General features: G+C 39.3%; 1 protein-coding gene across 4 annotated transcripts in view; it reads right to left on the bottom strand.

Annotated features, from left to right (window-relative positions):
* LOC307162657 (uncharacterized protein) overlaps nucleotides 1-19794 on the bottom strand; it is a 65414-nt gene extending 45620 nt beyond the window's left edge. For 2 of the 4 annotated variants that reach the window (XM_079878121.1, XM_079878124.1), the window contains exons 1-6: nucleotides 19530-19794; nucleotides 19051-19090; nucleotides 18428-18489; nucleotides 5637-5916; nucleotides 4391-4527; nucleotides 4280-4306 (exon numbers count right to left, since the gene is read on the bottom strand). In XM_079878121.1, the coding sequence (XP_079734247.1) occupies nucleotides 4280-4306; nucleotides 4391-4527; nucleotides 5637-5916; nucleotides 18428-18489; nucleotides 19051-19061 (517 nt within the window). In that variant the 5' untranslated portion in view covers nucleotides 19062-19090; nucleotides 19530-19794. Of the gene's footprint in view, nucleotides 1-4279; nucleotides 4307-4390; nucleotides 4528-5636; nucleotides 5917-18427; nucleotides 18490-19050; nucleotides 19091-19391 lie in introns of all 4 variants that reach the window. The other 2 variants (XM_079878123.1, XM_079878122.1) reach the window with 2 other exon arrangements.
* Nucleotides 19795-20099: the final 305 nt, after the last annotated feature.

Below are 20099 nucleotides of genomic sequence, written 5' to 3'. Positions count from 1 at the left end.
GTGTGTGTGTGTGTGTGTGTGTGTGTGTGTATGAAGAGTTCAGGTGTGTGTGTGTGTGTGTGTGTGTGTGTGTATGAAGAGTTCAGATGCAAAAGCCTCTAAATGCCATCTGAAATTTTCTTCTAGAATGATAATTTTTATGAAGCTTGTATATTTAACCCTCTGATGGTCTTCGTTTAGCAGTCACACTGGGGGCCTTCCCGGTCATAAATGACCGGACACCTAAAAATGAAACTTCCTCCATCCCAGTAAAAAACAATGCAATTTATTTTTGTTCTATAATATTTATTCTTTTTAATTTAGAATTTTGAGACAATTTGATTGAACTTATTAATATTTATGCAATATTTATAGTCCATTTTTTGCCTTTGAAAATAATGATTTTTTTTTTTTTTTTTTTTTTTATTCTATGCAGTATTTTCGGGTAAAATAGAGACTAGGCTTTCAGAAAAAAAATAAAATAAAAAAAAATTAATCAATTTATTAAACATAAAATTAAATAAAACATGTTATTGCATGGGTTTACCACTAGATGCCTGTATAGCTCTAAATGGAGATGTTTGTGAATTCTAGTTGTTTTTGGACCAAATTATTTACTTTTAAGATGTGGATTGAATGTATTTTTTTTAGAAATTCTCAAATAATACTTTTTGCCAAGGTTTATAACATTTTATTAATTATTATTTTAATAATTTTAATAATTATTATATTAATTATAATACATATATTAATTATAATTATTAATTATGTTATGTTTTTCACTCTTGATGTTTTAGAGCTTCACCCCTTCATTGCTGAGCACTTTTTTTCTGCATCGTGGCTGATTTGTAGAGAATTTTTGTGTTTTTGTCAATTTCCCATTCATTTCCTATGGGGGTCATTTTTGACCGAAGACCACGAGTGTGACTATTTTTTTTATGACCACTTAGCATGCTCGGATCATGAACTCAATTTTTTTTGTGTGTTCACATACATAATGCCAGAAAAGTCACCAAGTTTCGTAACATTCTGATGAAGCTGTGATTTTTAAAAATTCAAAACAGATTTTTGTAATCTGAATTTATTGGTGTGTATGTGTATAAACGTGTGTTTGTATGTGTGTGTGTGTGGGTGGGTGTGAATTTTTTGCACTCTTGATGTTGTAGAGTGTCACCCCTTTACTGCGGTGTACTTTTTTTTAGAATCGTGTACGATTTGTAGATTGTACAGACAAAAATTCAGAGAATTTTTGTGTTTTTGTAAATTTCCCATTCATTTCCTATGGGTCGGTCATTTTTGACCGAAGACCACGAGTGTGACTCTTTTTGTTTACGACCACTTAGCATGCTCGGATCATGACCTCAATTTTTTTATTTTTTTATTCACATACCTAATGCCAGAAAAGTCACCAAGTTTCATAACCTTCCGATGAAGCTGTGATTTTTAAAATTTCAAAACAGAAAATTATTCGGTCAGAAATGACCGAGGACCATCAGAGGGTTAAGTTAGCTATAGGTGACACACCTGAATGAATGGCTCATTAAGTATGCAGGGGCATTGTCTCATCAGGTGTGAACTACTAAATATGCATGATCGTTTACGTCCCATCCACATATTGCCTTTCCAAACTAAGTGTTTCACAAAACTTAAATCAATGTATCGTTTTATGTAAATGATTAGGCAGGATGATTTTCACATCATTTTGAAGAAAAAACACTAGGCGACGACATCCATTAGTCAAAAGTCTTATTGACATATATTTAGTATGTGTTTTGTGGCCTTATTTCAGAAACTTTCATTTTTAGTTTTTTCATGCATAAACATTCTCTCAAAAATGAAAACATGTACATACATGTGGCTCACTATCATGGTAGTCCTGTTTGTGCTAAATAGAGTGTAATTTTTTTTTGCCATTGATATGTTTATAAGCAACTGAAAAAAGCACAAATGTCAGGGCATGTCAGAACATCTCAAGGACCCCAAAAACACCCCAGACCTCAGAGGGTTAACATGGGAGTCGAAATAAAAACGGACAAGCCACGCAGCTAAGACGCTAACGCCACGCAGCGAGTGTGTCGCCGGCCTTATTCAAGCGCGAATGAGAACCGAAAAAAACGAATATTCGAATGTCAAATTTTCAAATCGAATACCAACCCACTGAACGAATATTCGGGTTCAGCCCTAGCTGCTTTTATTTTATTTTTTAAATATTCATTTATCGGCCATTATAAATGCCGATACCGATAGTTTGGAAAATGCCTAATATCGGCCGATAATATCGGCCCGCCGATATATCGGTCGGGCTCTAATATTAAGCAACTATAGACCGATATCAAATCTTCCTTTCATAGGCAAGATCATTGAAAAAGTTGTCTTCAATCAGCTGAGTAAATTCTTAAGCTTGAATGGATACTAGTCTGGTTTCCGATCGCATCACAGCACAGAGCTCATAAAGATAATTAACGATATTCGCTTAAATACTGATTCAGGCAAATTATCAGTGCTGGTACTACTCGACCTCAGTGCTGCATTTGACACAGTCGATCACAACATACTTCTTGACAGGCTGGAAAACTGGTTGGGGCTTTCTGGGATAGTCCTAAAATGGTTTAGATCATACTTAGATGGGAGAAGTTATTATGTGAGTATAGGAGACCATAAGTCTGAGTGGACATCCATGACATGCGGAGTCCCTCAAGGCTCAATTCTTGCGCCACTCCTGTTCAACCTGTATATGCTCCCAATGAGCCAAATAATGAAAAAGAACCAAATCTCTTACCACAGCTATGCAGACGACACACAGCTCTACTTAGCCCTATCGCCTAACGACTACAGCCCCACTGACTCCCTGTACCAATGCATTAATGAAGTCAACAGTTGGATGTGTCAAAACTTTCTTCAGTTAAACAAAGACAAAACTGAAGTCATTGCGTTTGGAAACAAAGATGAAGTTCTCAAGGTGAACGCATACCTTCACTCTAGGGGTCAAACAACTAAAAATTCAGTCAGGAATCATGGTGTGATTCTGGAGTCAGACCTTAGTTTCAGTAGTCATGTCAAAGCAATAACTAAATCAGCATACTATCATCTGAAAAATATTGCAAGAATTAGATGCTTTGTTTCCAGACCAGACTTAGAGAAACTTGTGCATGCTTTCATCACCAGCAGGGTGGATTATTGTAATGGACTCCTCACTGGCCTTCCCAAAAACACCATAAGACAGTTGCAGCTCATACAGAACGCTGCCGCCAGGATTCTGAGCAGAACCAGAAAATATGAACATATCACACCAGTCCTCAGGTTTTTACACTGGCTCCCAGTAACATTTAGGATTGATTTTAAAGTATTATTACTGGTATATAAATCATTCAATGGCCTAGGACCTCAATACATTGCAGATATGCTCACTGAATATAAACCCAACAGATCACTCAGATCATTAGGATCATATCAGCTAGAAATACCAAGGGTTCACTCAAAGCATGGTGAGTCCGCTTTTAGCTACTATGCTGGAACCAGCTTCCAGAGGAGATCAGATGTGCTCCTACAGTAATCACATTCAAATCCAGACTCAAAACACTTCTGTTCAGCTATGCATTTACTGAATGAGCACTGTGCCTCTGTGCGTCCGACCGATTACACTGTATTTTATTTCTAATTAATTTCCTTTTGTAACTGTTTTAATTTCCTGTGCTTTTATTTTGTTTTTATTTTCTATGTCCCATGCTTTTATTTTGTTTTTATTTTCTATGTCCCATGCTTTTATTTTGTTTTTATTTTCTATGTCCCATGCTTTTATTTTGTTTTTATTTTCTATGCAAAGCACTTCAAATTGCCATAGCCTTTTTAATAACTGTTTTAATTTTTCTTGCTCTCATTTTGTGATTATTTTGTATTCCTTTCTATGTAAAGCACTTTGAATTGCCATAGTGTATGAAATGTGCTATACAAATAAACTTGCCTTGCCTTGCCTTGTTTGAACTTGTTTGTTTGGCTTGCTAGGAATATTTTTCTTCATGGAAGCTTTGCATTTATTATAAAATGTGCTAATATAATATTTCAATTCAAATTAATATTTTGTGTCCAAAATTATTTATTTGTGGTTAGTAGTCATGTAATAGACGGGGTCCTGATCAACCTTTCAGGGTTTACGTTGCGATAAAAACTTTGATGATGTACATTGTCCCTTATTGGTTATCAAATGTTCAGTAAGAATATTATATGTAAGAATACATTAAGTAAGAATTTTATGTTATATTATGTGTTACTGACAACATTCAAAGTAATGAAGAACACTCACTTGGAAAACATGTTGGTGTGTACTTTTCTGTTAATGAAATAATAACAGTTATACACACATTAATAAGAACATAAACAAATTATATCACAGAGTCTTCTTTCTGTCTTTTACCTGCAAACACCTGGACTTCACACAGAGTGAGATATCCATAGCGCCCAGGTATAACAATGTTGACATATCGCCCCTTAATAGACTTAAAATCAAATGTTTTTATGACTCCAGCTGGGATGGACTCAACACTTGCAGCCCTGTGAAGACACACAGAGAAATAGAGACGGGCGAATCAAAACTGCATGAAACATGTTAAATATTAGGGCTGCACAATTAATCGCACTGAAGCCGCACACGATTTGGCAAAGGCTGCGATTATTTTATGCCCAGTTTGTCAGTGCAGCAGCTGATCAGTAGTAAACACCTGAAGGTGTCTCTCACACACACACGACATATATCACTCTGAACACCAGAGGGCGTCTCACACACACACGACATATATCACTCTGAACACCAGAGGGCGTCTCACACACACAACATATATCACTCTGAACACCAGAGGGTGTCTCACACACACACAACATATATCACTCTGAACACCTGAAGGCGTCTCACACACACAACATATATCACTCTGAACACCAGAGGGCATCTCACACACACACAACATATATCACTCTGAACACCAGAGGGTGTCTCACACACACACAACATATATCACTCTGAACACCAGAGGGTGTCTCACACACACACAACATATATCACTCTGAACACCTGAGGGCGTCTCGCACGCACACAACATATATCACTCTGAACACCTGAGGGCGTCTCACACACACAACATATATCACTCTGAACACCTGAGGGCGTCTCTCACACACAACATATATCACTCTGAACACCAGAGGGCGTCTCACACACACACACACACACACGACATATATCACTCTGAACACCAGAGGGCGTCTCACACACACACACACACGACAAAAATGCCCTACCGCAGAAATATAACACATGTCATTCCCTATCAGACATCACTGTATCTGAATAAACAGAAGATTGAAATGCTCTGATTGATTAAACATGACTAACAAACACACAACTGCCTTATTCTGTGTAAGAAGCTCATCATCATCTTTAAAAATAATAATAATAATTGCAGCCTTTCCGTTTTTAAAATCGCAATAAGCCAACTCGATTTAAGTGCGATTACATGGAAATTGCGATTAATCGTCCAGCCCTATTAAATATACTTCTGTCAAAGGCAAGTTTTTATATTAAAAGTATTTATTCAAAGTAATATTATCTTATTTAATAATTTTCTAACTATTTGTGTAAGTATTAAGAGAGAGACAATACTTACAGCTCATTATTGTTGCCATTATTTTCCAGGCTGTTGCCGATATGGATCTGAGCTCCATTTATCCTCTCTGGAACAGCATCTCCACGATTAAGGATGTTAACCCTGGTTACCTCATAGACTTCCCCCAAGTCAACTCTCCACCAGGGGTCTCTTTCCGCATTAGTATGAGTGCATGCAGCATTATACCAATTTGAATCCATGTTGCCATCAACAGCCCTTTTAGCTTCTCCTCCATAGATTGTGGAAGACTGAACAACTGCGGCTCCAAGAGCAAGATTCCCTGTTCAACATAAAATAATAAACAATAGCTTTTCTTTTCTTTCTATTTAATGGAAGATTTGCATTTATTACAAATGAGCTAATAAAATATTTAAACAATATTTTGTGTCATGTAGTCATGGGTTATTTTGAGATAACTGTCTTGATGATGTACATTATCCCTTATAGGTTACCAAATGTTCAGTAAGAATATTACATAAGCCTGTGTGTTACTGACAACATTCAAATTAAAGGAGAACTCAATTTTAACATTGAGCTCATTTTTTTGTACATTTGGAGTGCTGTCAATACAGAGAACAACGACAAAAATCGGTGTTGCCTACACCGAGTTATTGTATTTTTAAAATTTGCACCCTGTTGACTTCAATAGGGCAAGTACTAAACCTGCTTTTAGCCTCTTAACATCCTTGATGCGTCATTACAAGTGCACAGAAAATGTGAGTGATTCCTTCAGAGTGAACGCGGGTGAATCTGACTGCAGTAGATGTGAAAGATATGTATAAAAATGATGTTATTTAAGCCAGCGCAAATACCTGTGTTTACATCCTGTTTTCGGATGAAGTCCAAAGTAGTCGATTCCCGAGTTGACGCGAGTGATCATAACTAAACCTATGCGCGTGAACTCGCCAATCGACTACTTTGGACTTCAACCGAAAACAGGATGTAAACACAGGTATTTGCGCTGGCTTAAATAACATCATTTTTATACATATCTTTCACATCTACTGCAGTCAGATTCACTCGTGTTCACTCTGAAGGAATCACTCACATTTTCTGTGCACTTGTAATGACGCATCAAGGATGTTAAGAGGCTAAAAGCAGGTTTAGTACTTGCCCCATTGAAGTCAACAGGGTGCAAATTTTAAAAATACAATAACTCGGTGTAGGCAATCGTTGTTCTCTGTATTGACAGCTGTTCTGCCCTTTATCTCAAACGCCTTGCTTGAGTATGCAGTCAGATAACGCCTCCCAAAGACAACAGACACAGGGATTGTTTCCAAGGTTTACTGCTGCCCAAGGAATAACGTAAAACTGTAAAAATACAAAATACAGAATCCTAAATGTACAGAGTCAATTGCATGTTTGCATAAGCACAACAAAGGCTTCACATTGCATATAGTAGTTAACCCTCTGGGGACCACAAACGCGCCCGCGCGTTTTGCTCGTTTTTTTTTTTTAGCAATGAAAATAAACACTAAATGCTCTGTTAATTTTGATCTTTCATTTTCGTGTAATACATCAATCGATCCTGTTCAGTTTCTATTTTTTTTCTGTATACTCACAATAAAAATAAAGTGTTTTGCTTTTTGACAAATAAAGAAAAATTAACATGATGCGATTTCTGCCTTCTCTCTGTCAGTAAACTCCCATTTGAAACGCGTTCGAAAAAGATCTATAACTCCGCGAAAATTCAGTCAAACAGGCAAACAGACCCACGGGCATAAAGCTTGAGATCGCATCTTTTAAATGAAGTCATTTATATAAAAAACAAATATTCTCAGCTTCTGTAATCTGTATAAAAAGAGAGCGACTCCTGTCGAGCTCATTACGAGCTAATTCACTGTAATGTGACCACTCCCCGGAGAGCGCGTGCTATTCAAACGCAAATTCTGAGAACTATTTCAGATCTGTGAAACGCCCACATCAGCTGTAAACAAAGCGCGTCGCGACTCCTCGCGAGTGAGACATTATAGCCTACCTTATGGAGAAAAGATTCCTCAGAACAGTGCTGATATGAGGAGCAATATCTCCTGATATGAGGAGCAGATCCCGCTGAGGAGTGAGGTAGGCTGTTTTCTTTTCTCACGTGTGGAATAACGTTGTGGAATAACGTTAGTGTAGGCCTATGTAAACCGCAAAAAGATGAATCGCATTTCTATAATATGACTCGCCTTTCTGTGAGATGAATGAAGGGGACATATTTGTAAAGACTGTTTAGCCTAAATATGAATCGCACGTCTGTGTGTGAAAGAATAAACTGCTTTGCTATAGCCTACTGAGATGAGTAAAAATCGACTGGAATATGTTGAAATAAAATGTATTTGTATAAGCAACGTATTAAACTGCAAAAAAATACTATTTTTGTCAAAAATAAATTCATAGACTAAGATGTTAGATGTTCCAATGTTGGCTATATTCAAACTAATGAATACATATGATAAAATGTAGGCCTATAATTTTTTTTTTTTTTTTTTTTTTACAAAGAAAGAGTACACTTGAAATATTGTTGAAATTGTAATTATTGTTGTAATTGTAACATTTTTAATAAAATAGCAAAACATATTTACAAGAGAGATGTAAGCGAAATCTTAAATGGTCAATATAAGTCTTCTTCTAAATATATCTTTTGTCCTTGCATTGTGGCTCAGTCAGTGTCACACCTGAGTGAATGGCTCATCATTATGCAGAGTGGGTGGGACACTGTAATCTAAGGTGTAAACTACTCCTCCCCCTCGCATATTGGCTTTCCAAGCAAAACCTGTTTTACACCATTTAAATCAATGTATTTTTTTTTTTGTGAACGATAAAGCAAGACTATTTTTACATAATTTTGAAGCTAGAACTCAAAGGGACAACATCCATTAGTCAAAAGTCTTGTGGACACATATTTAATATGTGTTTTGTGGTCTTAATTCAGCAACTTTCATTTTAATTTTTTCCAATAACCACGCATAAACATTATTCTCTTAAAAATACAAACATCTACATACACGTTGCTCGCATATTATGGTAGCCCTGTTTGTGCTATATAGAGTGAATTTACACCTTTTCCATTAACATGTTTATAAATTACTGAAAAAAGCACAAATGTCAAGGCATGTCAGAACATCTCAAGGACCCCAAAAACAGCTTGGTCCCCAGAGGGTTAACATCAACTATAACAGAAACAGATTGTGCATTCACAAAACAAAGAAAACTAAATTTACATCTGGTATATAAGATATAACAATTAAATATGCATAGGAATTATAATGTAGCAACATCTACATACCGAAAGTGCCTTCAAAACAACTTAAATAAAGGAGCAATAGTAGCCATGACCGCATGCTCTTCTTTGCTGCTGGGCTCACATTTGTGATGTCATCACGTAAGGACAATATTACAATATTATATGCAATACCCAACTTTGAACAGAAGGTGTCACTTTACTGCAACTTTTATATCAAATAAATGCAGAATGTTCATAGAACAGCACACTCCCCGTCTGGTATTCAGGAAATACCAAACCTTCTTACTTGAGTGTAAACCTGAACGGTCTATTCCGAATCTTCATGGAGGAGGAGTACTATCTCATTAATGGGTCTCAGAAACAGTTTGGGTCCATCTTTCCCAATGATTTTTACTTGTACTTTTCGAACTCGCCCATCTTGGCTGGGGTACGTTTCCGTTATGATACCCAGGGGCCAATCATTCCGTTTTGACTGAGAGTCCTTGAGTAGAACTATGCATCCTTTTGAAACGTTGGGCTGTTGATGTTGCCATTTTCGACGATGCTGTAGGGTCGAAAGATACTGTTTACTAGAAATGTTCCGATACCATTTTTTCCCTCCCGATACCGATTCCGATACTCGTGCTAAGGGTATCGGCCGATACCGAGTACCGATACCAGTGTGTAAAAAAAAAAGAGAAAGATCATACTACCTGCATGACTTTGATATGATTATCATTCTGGTAAGGCCTGGCTCAGGTTAAACCCTTTGTAAAACATGAATGAATACTGCAAATGGAAGCCATTTATTTTTAAATTTATTTTTAAATAGAACAGTATAAAACAGTAGTGCAACAGCAACTTAAATAAATATAGGAATAATTATAAAAAAAATGTTTAAAGTGCAGCCACAATATTTTAAAATAAAAGGCATTTAAATTTTTAAATAGAACAGTATAAAACAGTAGTGCAACAGTAACTTTAAAGATTCCTTTAAAAAAAAAAAAACTTAAAGTGCAGCCATTATGCACTAAAATAAAAAGGCATTTAAATCTTTAAATAGTGCAGTATTTAACAATAGTGCAACACCAACCTATAAAGTAAACATAAAAAAAAATACAAATCAAAAGAGCAGCAGCTGCACAGTAAACAAAAAAAAAAATACTTTAAAACAAGTAGGCTACACATTGCAGTAGCATTTTAGCAATTTAGTATTGCTCATAATTTCAAGAGCAAAGGCAGATTCTTCTTCAAGAAGATGAGCATTTCTGCCCTCTCTCCTCCTAGCCTGTTCCTTCTTGCATCAACAATGTTGGACGCTGCACTGAACAGTCTCTCACTGTCAACACTGGTACAAGGAGCACAGAGAAACTTTGCAGCAGTGGCAGCCAGGGTGGGAAACCGAATTTGGTTGACTCCCCAGTACTGGAATGGGCTGTCTGAGCGTGGTACTGTTTGCTCTGTCAGATATGTCTGTATTTGATTTTGAACTTGTGTGCTTGTGCTACTTGCCCCACGTTCCTCATCATGCTCCTGCAGGATTTCCTCAAACAGGCCTTTCAAGCTACTCTTTCTGCTGCTGCTGCTGCTGTCTGGCTGTGCTTCCATACGTGGGGCTTTATGGGGTTTTTCTGGCACTGTCTCTGCTCCCTCAGGTGTGGTCCTGCTCAGTAACGCCTCCATCTTGTCCACCTCTTGGGTCAGAGCATCCTTGGCTTGCTTGATGCTGTCTGCTTCTGTGAAGTATCTAAAAAAAAAAGAAAAATAATAAATAAATGTCTTTATGTGTAAAATAAACAAATAAACAACCTCCTCCATAGTAACTTTTAGTGGTAACATTATTAATGCAATAGTAATCAATAATAATGCAATATCTAGTTATCCAAAACACCATTTCAAAATTTTGTTTATAATATAGATACTTAATAAAAATATTAGACATACCTGTCTTTGAATCGTGGGTCTAAAAGAGTGGCAACTGCATACAAGGGCTCATTCTCGATGGTCTTGAATCTTTTCTGGACAGCCTCAAGAAGGGTTGTTTTCATGGTTTTTATACCCGTGTCCCCCTCGTTCTCCCGAGCAAGCAGGCGTTTCAGCACTGTGACTGAGGGGATGACTTCAGCTGCAGAAGAGGTGGAGGAGCTAATCTGTCTGGTCAGTTCTTCAAATGGTGCCAGAACAATGATTATTTTCTCCAGTAAAGCCCACTGGTTAGCCGTAAGGGTCACTGGCAGGTCGTGGTCAGCTCCATATGCTGAAATTGACCGCTTCTGCTCCAGTAAACTCTCAACCATATAGTAGGTACTGTTCCACCTCGTTGCTATGTCTTGGTGCAGACGTTTGGTGGGCATTTGGAGATCTTTTTGAATATCTTCCAGGCGTGTAGTAGCCAGTGGCGAGTGTTTGAAATGCCCTACTAACTTCCTACCATTCGCCAGTGCATCACTCACACTTCTCTGTGACATTAGCCCTTCATGCACCACTAGCTGGAGAGTGTGGGCGAAGCATCCCAAACTTGGTACATCCATCTCGTCCATGGCTTTCTTCATGTTGCTAGCGCTGTCGCACAAAACAACATGAACGTTGGACTTGGGGATTTTCCACTTTACCAGCATCCCCTCAATTGCTTCGGCAATTAATGTGCCAGTGTGTGACCCTCGGAACTCGTTGGCGTGCAGCACCGCACTTCGAGGGCTAAATGTTGACTCTCTGTCCACCCAGTGTGATGTTAAACTTAGCAAAGACATGGGGCACACGTCGGAGCTCCAAATGTCCGTGGTAAAGCTGATTGCATGCACGTCTTTCAGCATACACGAAACGTGTTCCCTAACTGTCTCGTATAATTTGGGTAGCACCCCTCGAAATTGATTCCTTGCATATGTTGCATGTCGCCGTCTTACTGTTGGGAACATCCACTGTAAAATACTGCCAAACCGCCGACATAATGCGCTAACGTTAGTTTCTTTTAAGGAGGCGTCACGTGATCAATTCTTCTTCGCCCCTCTAAAACAGCAGCTGCCGATGGCAGCACAGCGCAACTGTTTTAAGAGCGGCGAAGAAGAACCGTGTTAGAGCTAACGGAGCTAACCAGTAAATAGATTCCTATTTCTAATAAATTGCGTGGTATCGGATCGGTGCCTGGACTCCAGTACTCGCCGATACCGATGCCAGCATTTTCGGCAGTATCGGACGCATTTCCGATACTGGTATCGGAATCGGAACAACTCTACTGTTTACGCCATCTGTCCCAGAAAGTGGTTGCGAGGCTTTGCACAGTACGCCACTGTTGTTTGTACAGATCAGGCTTTCCAAAGTCCCCAGGTGGAACTGAGCTAGGACCAGACTTTTGGGTAAGTAATGTGGCAGGTGTTAGGATGAAAGTATCTGTTGGATCGGTAGACACAGGTATCAGTGGTCTGTTGTTTATAATGGCAGTAACTTCAGCCATGAAGGTGGAGAGTACCTCGTGTGTGAGTTTAGAGGATGACATCTGAAGAAGCATGGAGTCCAAAATCCTACGAGCAATACCAATCATCCTTTCCCATGCACCCCCCATGTGTGACGAATGTGGAGGGTTGAAAGTCCATATGCAGCCGTGATCTGACAAGAATTGTTTTACCGCCTTTTCATCAACATTGGAAGGAATTTGCAGGTCTTTACAAGCTCCAATGAAATTGGTCCCTCTATCAGAGCGAATCCGTTTCACTGGACCCCGGATTGTCAGAAACCTCCTTAAAGCATTAATGAAACTGGAGGTATCTAGGGACTCGATCACTTCTATATGAATGGCTCTGACACTTAGACATGTGAATAGCACCGCCCATCTTTTGCTTTCTGCATAGCCGCCTCTTGTCCTACGAGCAGATACTGACCAGGGGCCAAACACATCTAATCCCACATGTGTGAAGGGAGGCTCTATGCTGAGCCTGTCAGCGGGCAGATCTGCCATCTTTTGAGTTTCGCAGCCCCTCCTGAGTCTGCGGCATACAACACAGGAATGGATGAGACTGTTCACACGTCTTTTGCCTCCTATTATCCAGTAGCCGGCAGATCTTATCGCTCCCTCCGTGAAGTGACGACCCTGATGATGTGTTTGCTCATGAAAGTGTTGTGTTAGAAGTAATGCTACATGGTTCCTACCAGGTATGAGGAGGGGTCTCTTTTCTTCAGAACCAAGGTCTGCTTTGACCAGACGACCTCCGACCCTCAACAGTCCGCTTTGATCAATGAAGGGATCAAGTTTTCGGAGTGTGCTAGTTTTGGGAAGTGGTTTGTTCCGTTTAAGGCACTCCAACTCGTCAGCAAAGGTTTCCTGTTGTACTGCTCGTATGACAACTTCTGTGCTCTGACGTATTGTGTCAGCACTAAGAGGAAGTTTGCAACAGTGCCATCCTTTGCATGCCTGAGGGGTGTCGATTTGACCCTGCTTATAAGAGTGTGCAATATGAATCAGCTTTTCAACAGCTCGGATCAGACAGCTCCAGTCCGAAAAGCGTTCAAAGCGATGTGAGACAGTGGTATGCAACACTGTTACTTGTGGACGAACTTCTGAATCTCGATCAGGATCAACAAGTGCGAAGGGTTCTCTAGGGAAAGTCTCTGTTTTTGGATGATGCAAGAATGCTGGTCCACTGAACCAGATAGTGTCCTGCAATTTGGTAGGAGCTATTGGTCGTGTTGCGACATCAGATGGATTATGCTCTGAGCTCACATAATGCCATTGTTCTGGATTAGTGCTTGTCCGGATTCTCTGTACACGATTGCTTACATAGACATGAAATCTACGTTTCTCGTTGTAGATATAGCCAAGGACCACTCTACTATCTGTGTAGAAGGTGATCTCATTGAATTTGACAGCAATCTCTGCAATGATGGTTTCCATCATGTTCACTGCCAAGACAGCCGCACAGAGTTCCAGACGAGGTATAGTGTGCTCTGGTTGTGGCGCTAGCCTTGCATTGCCTGTGATGAACCCCATATGACAGCTACCATCTGAATCAACTGTTTTGAGGTAAGCAACTGCTGATATTACTTTCTCAGAAGCATCTGAAAAAACACAGAGCTCCTTGAACTTGGCGCCTGACAACGATGTGGGCCCATAGCTTCTTGGGACTTGTACATGTTGCAGTTCCTGCAGATAATCTCTCCACTCCTCCCACACCTTTTGTTTGTTCACAGGTAAGGGTGCATCCCAGTCAGCAGCATTTTCAGTTAGCTCCCTCAATAGTACTTTGCCCTGAACTGTGATGGGGGCCACAAATCCTAGTGGGTCATACAAACTGTTTATAACTGACAGCAGTCCACGCCTAGTGTAAGACCTTCTATCCTTTTGGACGTGGAAGTTGAAGCAGTCTGTGTCCAGATTCCAAAGCAAACCAAGACTGCGTTGCATAGGAAGTGAGCTAACACCTAAATCCAGTTCTTTCATTGAATTGGCGTAATCCTCAGATGGGAATGCTCCCATAACTTCCTTGCTGTTTGAAGCCAGTTTATGCAATTTCAAGTTAGATCCAGCCAGCATGTCTTGTGTCCTTTTTAACAGGTCAATTGCCATCTCTGCGGAAGGTAAGGACTTCAATCCGTCATCCATATAAAAGTCTTGCTCCACGAACTGTAGGGCGTCTTGACCGAATTCCTCTTGTCCTTCTTGAGCTGCACGACGAAGACAGTAAATGGCCACTGTCGGAGAGGGACTGTTCCCAAATACGTGTACCTTCATACGGTATTCCGTGACCTCGTTCTCTGGGTTATTTTCATGAAACCAGAGGAACCTGAGGTGGTTCCTGTCTGCAGGTCGCACTTTAAAGCAGTGGAACATTTGCTGTATATCTACCATGAAGGCGACAGGCTCTTTGCGAAACCGCATGAGGACACCGAGGAGGCTGTTGTTGAGGTCGGGACCCGTCAAGAGAACCTTGTTCAGTGATGCCCCTTTGCATTGAGTGCTCGAGTCAAAGACCACTCGGATCTGGGATGGCTTTTTTGGATGGTACACAGCAAAAGAAGATAGATACCAACATTGTTCATTGGGACCAACTGAAGGAGCTATTTCTGCATGATCATTTTGGAATAGCCTCTCCATAAAGGCTACATAGTCTTTCTTCATCTCAGGCTTCTTCCTGAAAGACCGTAGAAGTGAATTGAAGCGTTCCACAGCTTGTGGACGATTGTTTGGAAGATATTGCCTTGGCTGCTTGAATGGGAGTGGAGCAACCCATGAATTTTCCTCGTCTTTATAGACTTCTCTGTCCATGATCTGCAGAAAGAGTCCGTCCTCGATAGACTGAGCTGTTCTCTCGTCATCTTTTGTTCTCTGAAATACATCCCATTCTGTTAGTCTTCGAGTCCGCTCCTTGATAAGGGACTTGGTGAGTGATTCGCTTTGGGATCTATCCTTTACAGTGTAGTTGTTAGGACATGGGTGAAAGTATGTAGACTGACCGTTTTCCATAATGTTGGTGTGGTAAGTTTGGATGAAAGTCGGTTTATGAACTTTCGAGGCACATGTCTCCGATGATTACCCACCCGAAGTCCAACTTTTGTGCAAAGGGAGCATTTGGTGGCCCATTCACTTGCTTATGGGCTTTGTGGACTCTGATCATATCTCTTCCTAACAGATCGAAGAATTCTGATCTTGCGAGCGATCTGTTGCTTTGATCATCTAGTATCACATATGTTTTGACTGCCTTTTCTGGGTGGCCTTCAGGAAATACTTTCACGAGACATACCTTGGAGCATGAGCGTGGAAGTTGACCGTCTCCACACACCTCTGTATAAGCTGAGAAAACCTCAGATTCAACAGGTACGTCCTCACTCACTTTGTGATCCTCTGATGACGGCCATTGTGGTTCTTTCGTCCATGGTGCTGGGCCTGGATGGAGCGCAGCCATGTGGGTAACGCTGCCACATTCTGAACACTTAACATCCTGATCACAGTTCTTTGCCATGTGGGATATGGAGCTGCAACATTTAAAGCATATGCCTTGTTGTTTGAGCAATGACTTTCTCTCTTCCATAGGTTTCATCCTGAATCCTCTACATCTGAACAGAGGGTGAGGCTTATTGTGTATAAAGCACTGTTTTGCTGGATTTACCTTATTTTTTAGTTCGCTGGCAGCTGATGAATTCTCAGAGGAGACCTGTGTCTTGTGTGTGATGACAGCTCTGGGAAAAACAGATTTGTTGAACTGTTTGTTTGGTTTGCGAGTTTCTTCCTGTACAGCTGTGAGAAAGAAACTTGGATCGTTGCGCATTTTAGCTTGCTGACACACAAAGTCTACTAAAAACTTGAAGGGTGGAAAGGAAACTCTGCAGTCCTCTTTATACTTAGATCCCACCATGAGCCACTTCTCTTGTAAGCTGAATGGCAATTTCTGAATTATCTGATTTACTCCCCGTGGTGTGTCTAGATAGGAAAGACCCATTAGATTGCCATCCTGCTTAGCTGCTTGGACCTCCATGAGCAAATCTCCCAGCTCACGCAGTCTGTGACTGTCTCTGTTTGCTATTTTTGGGAAGCTCTCCAGTTTAGCGAATAGAGCACTTTCTACCATTTCTGGCGAGCCATTTGTTTCATAAAGTCTGTCCCAAATCAGCCTGAGCCCTTGTAACGGATGGTTAATGTGCACAGCTCTGATCCGTTTTGCATGTTCAGCTGACTCACACCCAAGCCATTTCACTAGCAAGTCCATCTCCTCGCTAGGTGAGAGGTTAAGATCTTTAGTGGCATTTATGAAGGATGCCCTCCATGCTCTGAAAGTCTCTGGATGATCGTTAAACTGTGTAAGGCCGGTTGATACTAATTCACGTCTTGCGATAAACTTGACGACATCAGACATTTGATTATTTGCATACAGATTACCTTGATACTGTCCAGCTTGTAAAGGTGTAGCTGACTGAGTCTGATAATAGTCGAGCGGCACCCTTCTGTCTCCTCTCCTTTCCTCACTGCCTGGAAATGGTGCAGATCGTGGGTGATGCACATCTCGAGGTGACCTGAAGTGTGACTCATGCTGAGCCGGGCATGACAACTGTACATCCTTAGATTGCGAAATGGTAGGGTACTGCACACACTCTGCATCGACAGGCTGAGACTTGAGTGGTATGGCATAAAAACCACGCTGGTCCTCCTGCTGCATGTAGGATTCAGTTGTTTGTGGTTGTTGCACTTCTGACACGTTTATGCGTCCGTTATCATAAAACGGCCCATCCAGTACTGGCATTTGTGAATCTACAGCACTATCCGCTTGTTCCGATAAGTAAGCCTGTGTGCGTTCTGTTGTATCCTCTATAGGTAGGTCTATTACGCTTGAATTCCCCCTACTTTCTTGCTCTGCAGCTGTTTCTAAAGCCTCTGCCTTTGCTTGTATGGCTGCAGCTCTTTTTTGCAGCCTTAAAGTCTCTAGTGATGCCTCAAGCTGTGCTTGTTGTATTTTAAGTTCACTTTCCTTCTTAGCAAACGCTATTTCTGCTTTAGCCGCTTTAGCCTCTGCTCTAGCCATTGCAGCAGCTGTGGTTACGGCCGATGAGCCTCGTGAGCGCCGTGACGAACATGATGCATCAGATGCTTGCCTCCGTGATCCAGACTTGGAGTTTGACTTAGACATCGTAGGAGGAATATCACCTTAAGGGCTAGCTTGCTCCCCGCCGTGGAGTTAGAAACTAGAAGTTGGTCACTGAAGATTTTCGTTTTACTGTTCTGCCCTTTATCTCAAACGCCTTGCTTGAGTATGCAGTCAGATAACGCCTCCCAAAGACAACAGACACAGGGATTGTTTCCAAGGTTTACTGCTGCCCAAGGAATAACGTAAAACTGTAAAAATACAAAATACAGAATCCTAAATGTATTCTGCCTAAATGAGTCAATTGCATGTTTGCATAAGCACAACAAAGGCTTCACATTGCATATAGTAGTTAACATCAACTATAACAGAAACAGATTGTGCATTCACAAAACAAAGAAAACTAAATTTACATCTGGTATATAAGATATAACAATTAAATATGCATAGGAATTATAATGTAGCAACATCTACATACCGAAAGTGCCTTCAAAACAACTTAAATAAAGGAGCAATAGTAGCCATGACCGCATGCTCTTCTTTGCTGCTGGGCTCACATTTGTGATGTCATCATGTAAGGACAATATTACAATATTATATGCAATACCCAACTTTGAACAGAAGGTGTCACTTTACTGCAACTTTTATATCAAATAAATGCAGAATGTTCATAGAACAGCACAACAGCACTCCAAATGTACAAAAAAATTAGCTCAATGTTAAAATTGACCGGAGTTCTCCTTTAATGAAGAATACTAATTTGAAACACAAGAGCACGATGGTGTGTCCATTATTGTTAGTAAATTAATAACAGTTATACAGACATTATTAGATACAAAAACAAATTCTGTCACAAGTAAAGAGTCTTCATAAATAAATAAATCATAGATTTTCAATATTTCAGCCTAGAATTTTATTAAATTAATCTGATTAATATGTAATGATAGTATACACAACGATTACTTTTTTGATGATTTTTAAATCCAGGCATTTTTACTTGTATTATTCTAAACATATACCTGTGAAATTAGCGACGCACATCCCAGTAAGTGTTAGAAACAAAACCACACGCATGGCCATCCTGTTATAAGACAAAACACATCTCATATCAGCATATGAAGGAATCATTTTCAATTTCTCCTCCTCATTTAAACAAAGAAACATATATGGACAGAAAAATATATATTTTTCAAACACAAGAAAAATATATATTTTTATCTTAATGATAAAATGGCCAACAAAACAAAGCCAAGCTAGCTGCAAAATATAAATAGCCTATACCTTACACTCCATACTAATATTTGTTTGCTATACTACAAATATTCTTTATTCTAAATAATTATAATTAACTATAATTAATATAATGAAAGATATATTATCTGCTGTTTTTTGTATCTACTGTTCCTCTTCTGATTGTTTGTTTGTTTTTCTAAGGTGGTGTAATATAATTATCCCACTTTCAGATTCCTTAGATTAGTTTTGTTTTGAGAAACCAAAGTATTGTAATGAAATCTACTAGCAGACATAAAAACAATTTAAATGTTAAGTGTTATCACACTGACTTGAATTGTCCAAACAAAAGTTTAGTTTTATTAGTAAAACCTCCATTGGATGCTATAAAGTGCATAAACATTCAACTCACCTGAATTTCATCAATGTATCAACCTCAAAGAAGATCTGCTCTTAAAATATAATATTATATAATAAAATTAATTGATAATATTTTTAGAAACAATTGCTATTTATTGTTTGTCCAATATAGCCTATTATTCATATGATGAATATTATGACCACTCATAATTCAATTTCAGAATTATATCACACAAATTCAACAAAAAGAGACAGGCTATATCAAATAAAACTTCTTAAGAATATCACTGTCATTTATTTCAGCGATCTAACATTTAACAATAACATAATTATTAAAAGAATCATGAAGATTGAAATGATCCTGCATCACATTCCTGCTCGATCACTACTAACCTCAAACGCTATCTTTAGGTTTTGTCTTCAAAATTAGATGATTTTCACTTGTCTGTCAGCATGTATGGCCAAACGACACTGTAATATATCTCAGATGCGCAGATCAAAACATGCGATGCAGCCAAAAACTTGCATTACCTGTAGATAGTGATGAGCGATGTCGAATCACTGCTTCTTGAAGCTTCCAAACCTACGAATCTTTGGTTTGGAATCAGTGGTTCAGAGCGTTTCTAAAACTGCCAAAGTCATGTGATTTCAGTAAACTAGGCTTCATTACATCATAACTGTTCCAAAATGTCAGTTTCTCAATACCAAACAGGCCTACGCAAAGCTGGGTCTTGCGGCCTTGGTAGTTTGGACTTGCCAAGTTTGACTCAGGAGAACGAACTCCCGAGGACTGACTGAAGTCCGGTAATTCTACAAATGGAACTGAGGAGTTCTTGATAGAGTCACTCAACTCACTCTACTCCGGTTATCTCTTTATGTATATTTTAAACAACAATAAAACGAAATGTTTTACAAAACACCACTCTGCCTAATCACAGCTAGATTAAAAACATTACATTAATGTACATTAAGTTTCATTAGGTGGCAATTGCTCAGTCTAATGAATCAATTATACATCATTAATTTGACATTGTGAATAAATTGAATAAATTTGTAAATTATTCCAACATCTGCTACAAATAGTACAAATGACTACTTATA

The sequence above is a fragment of the Squalius cephalus genome (assembly GCF_949319135.1).
Source record: "Squalius cephalus genome assembly, chromosome: 8".
NCBI lineage: Eukaryota > Metazoa > Chordata > Actinopteri > Cypriniformes > Leuciscidae > Squalius > Squalius cephalus.
Note: the sequence above shows the minus strand (reverse complement) of the source record. Positions and strands in the feature narration are given on the sequence as shown.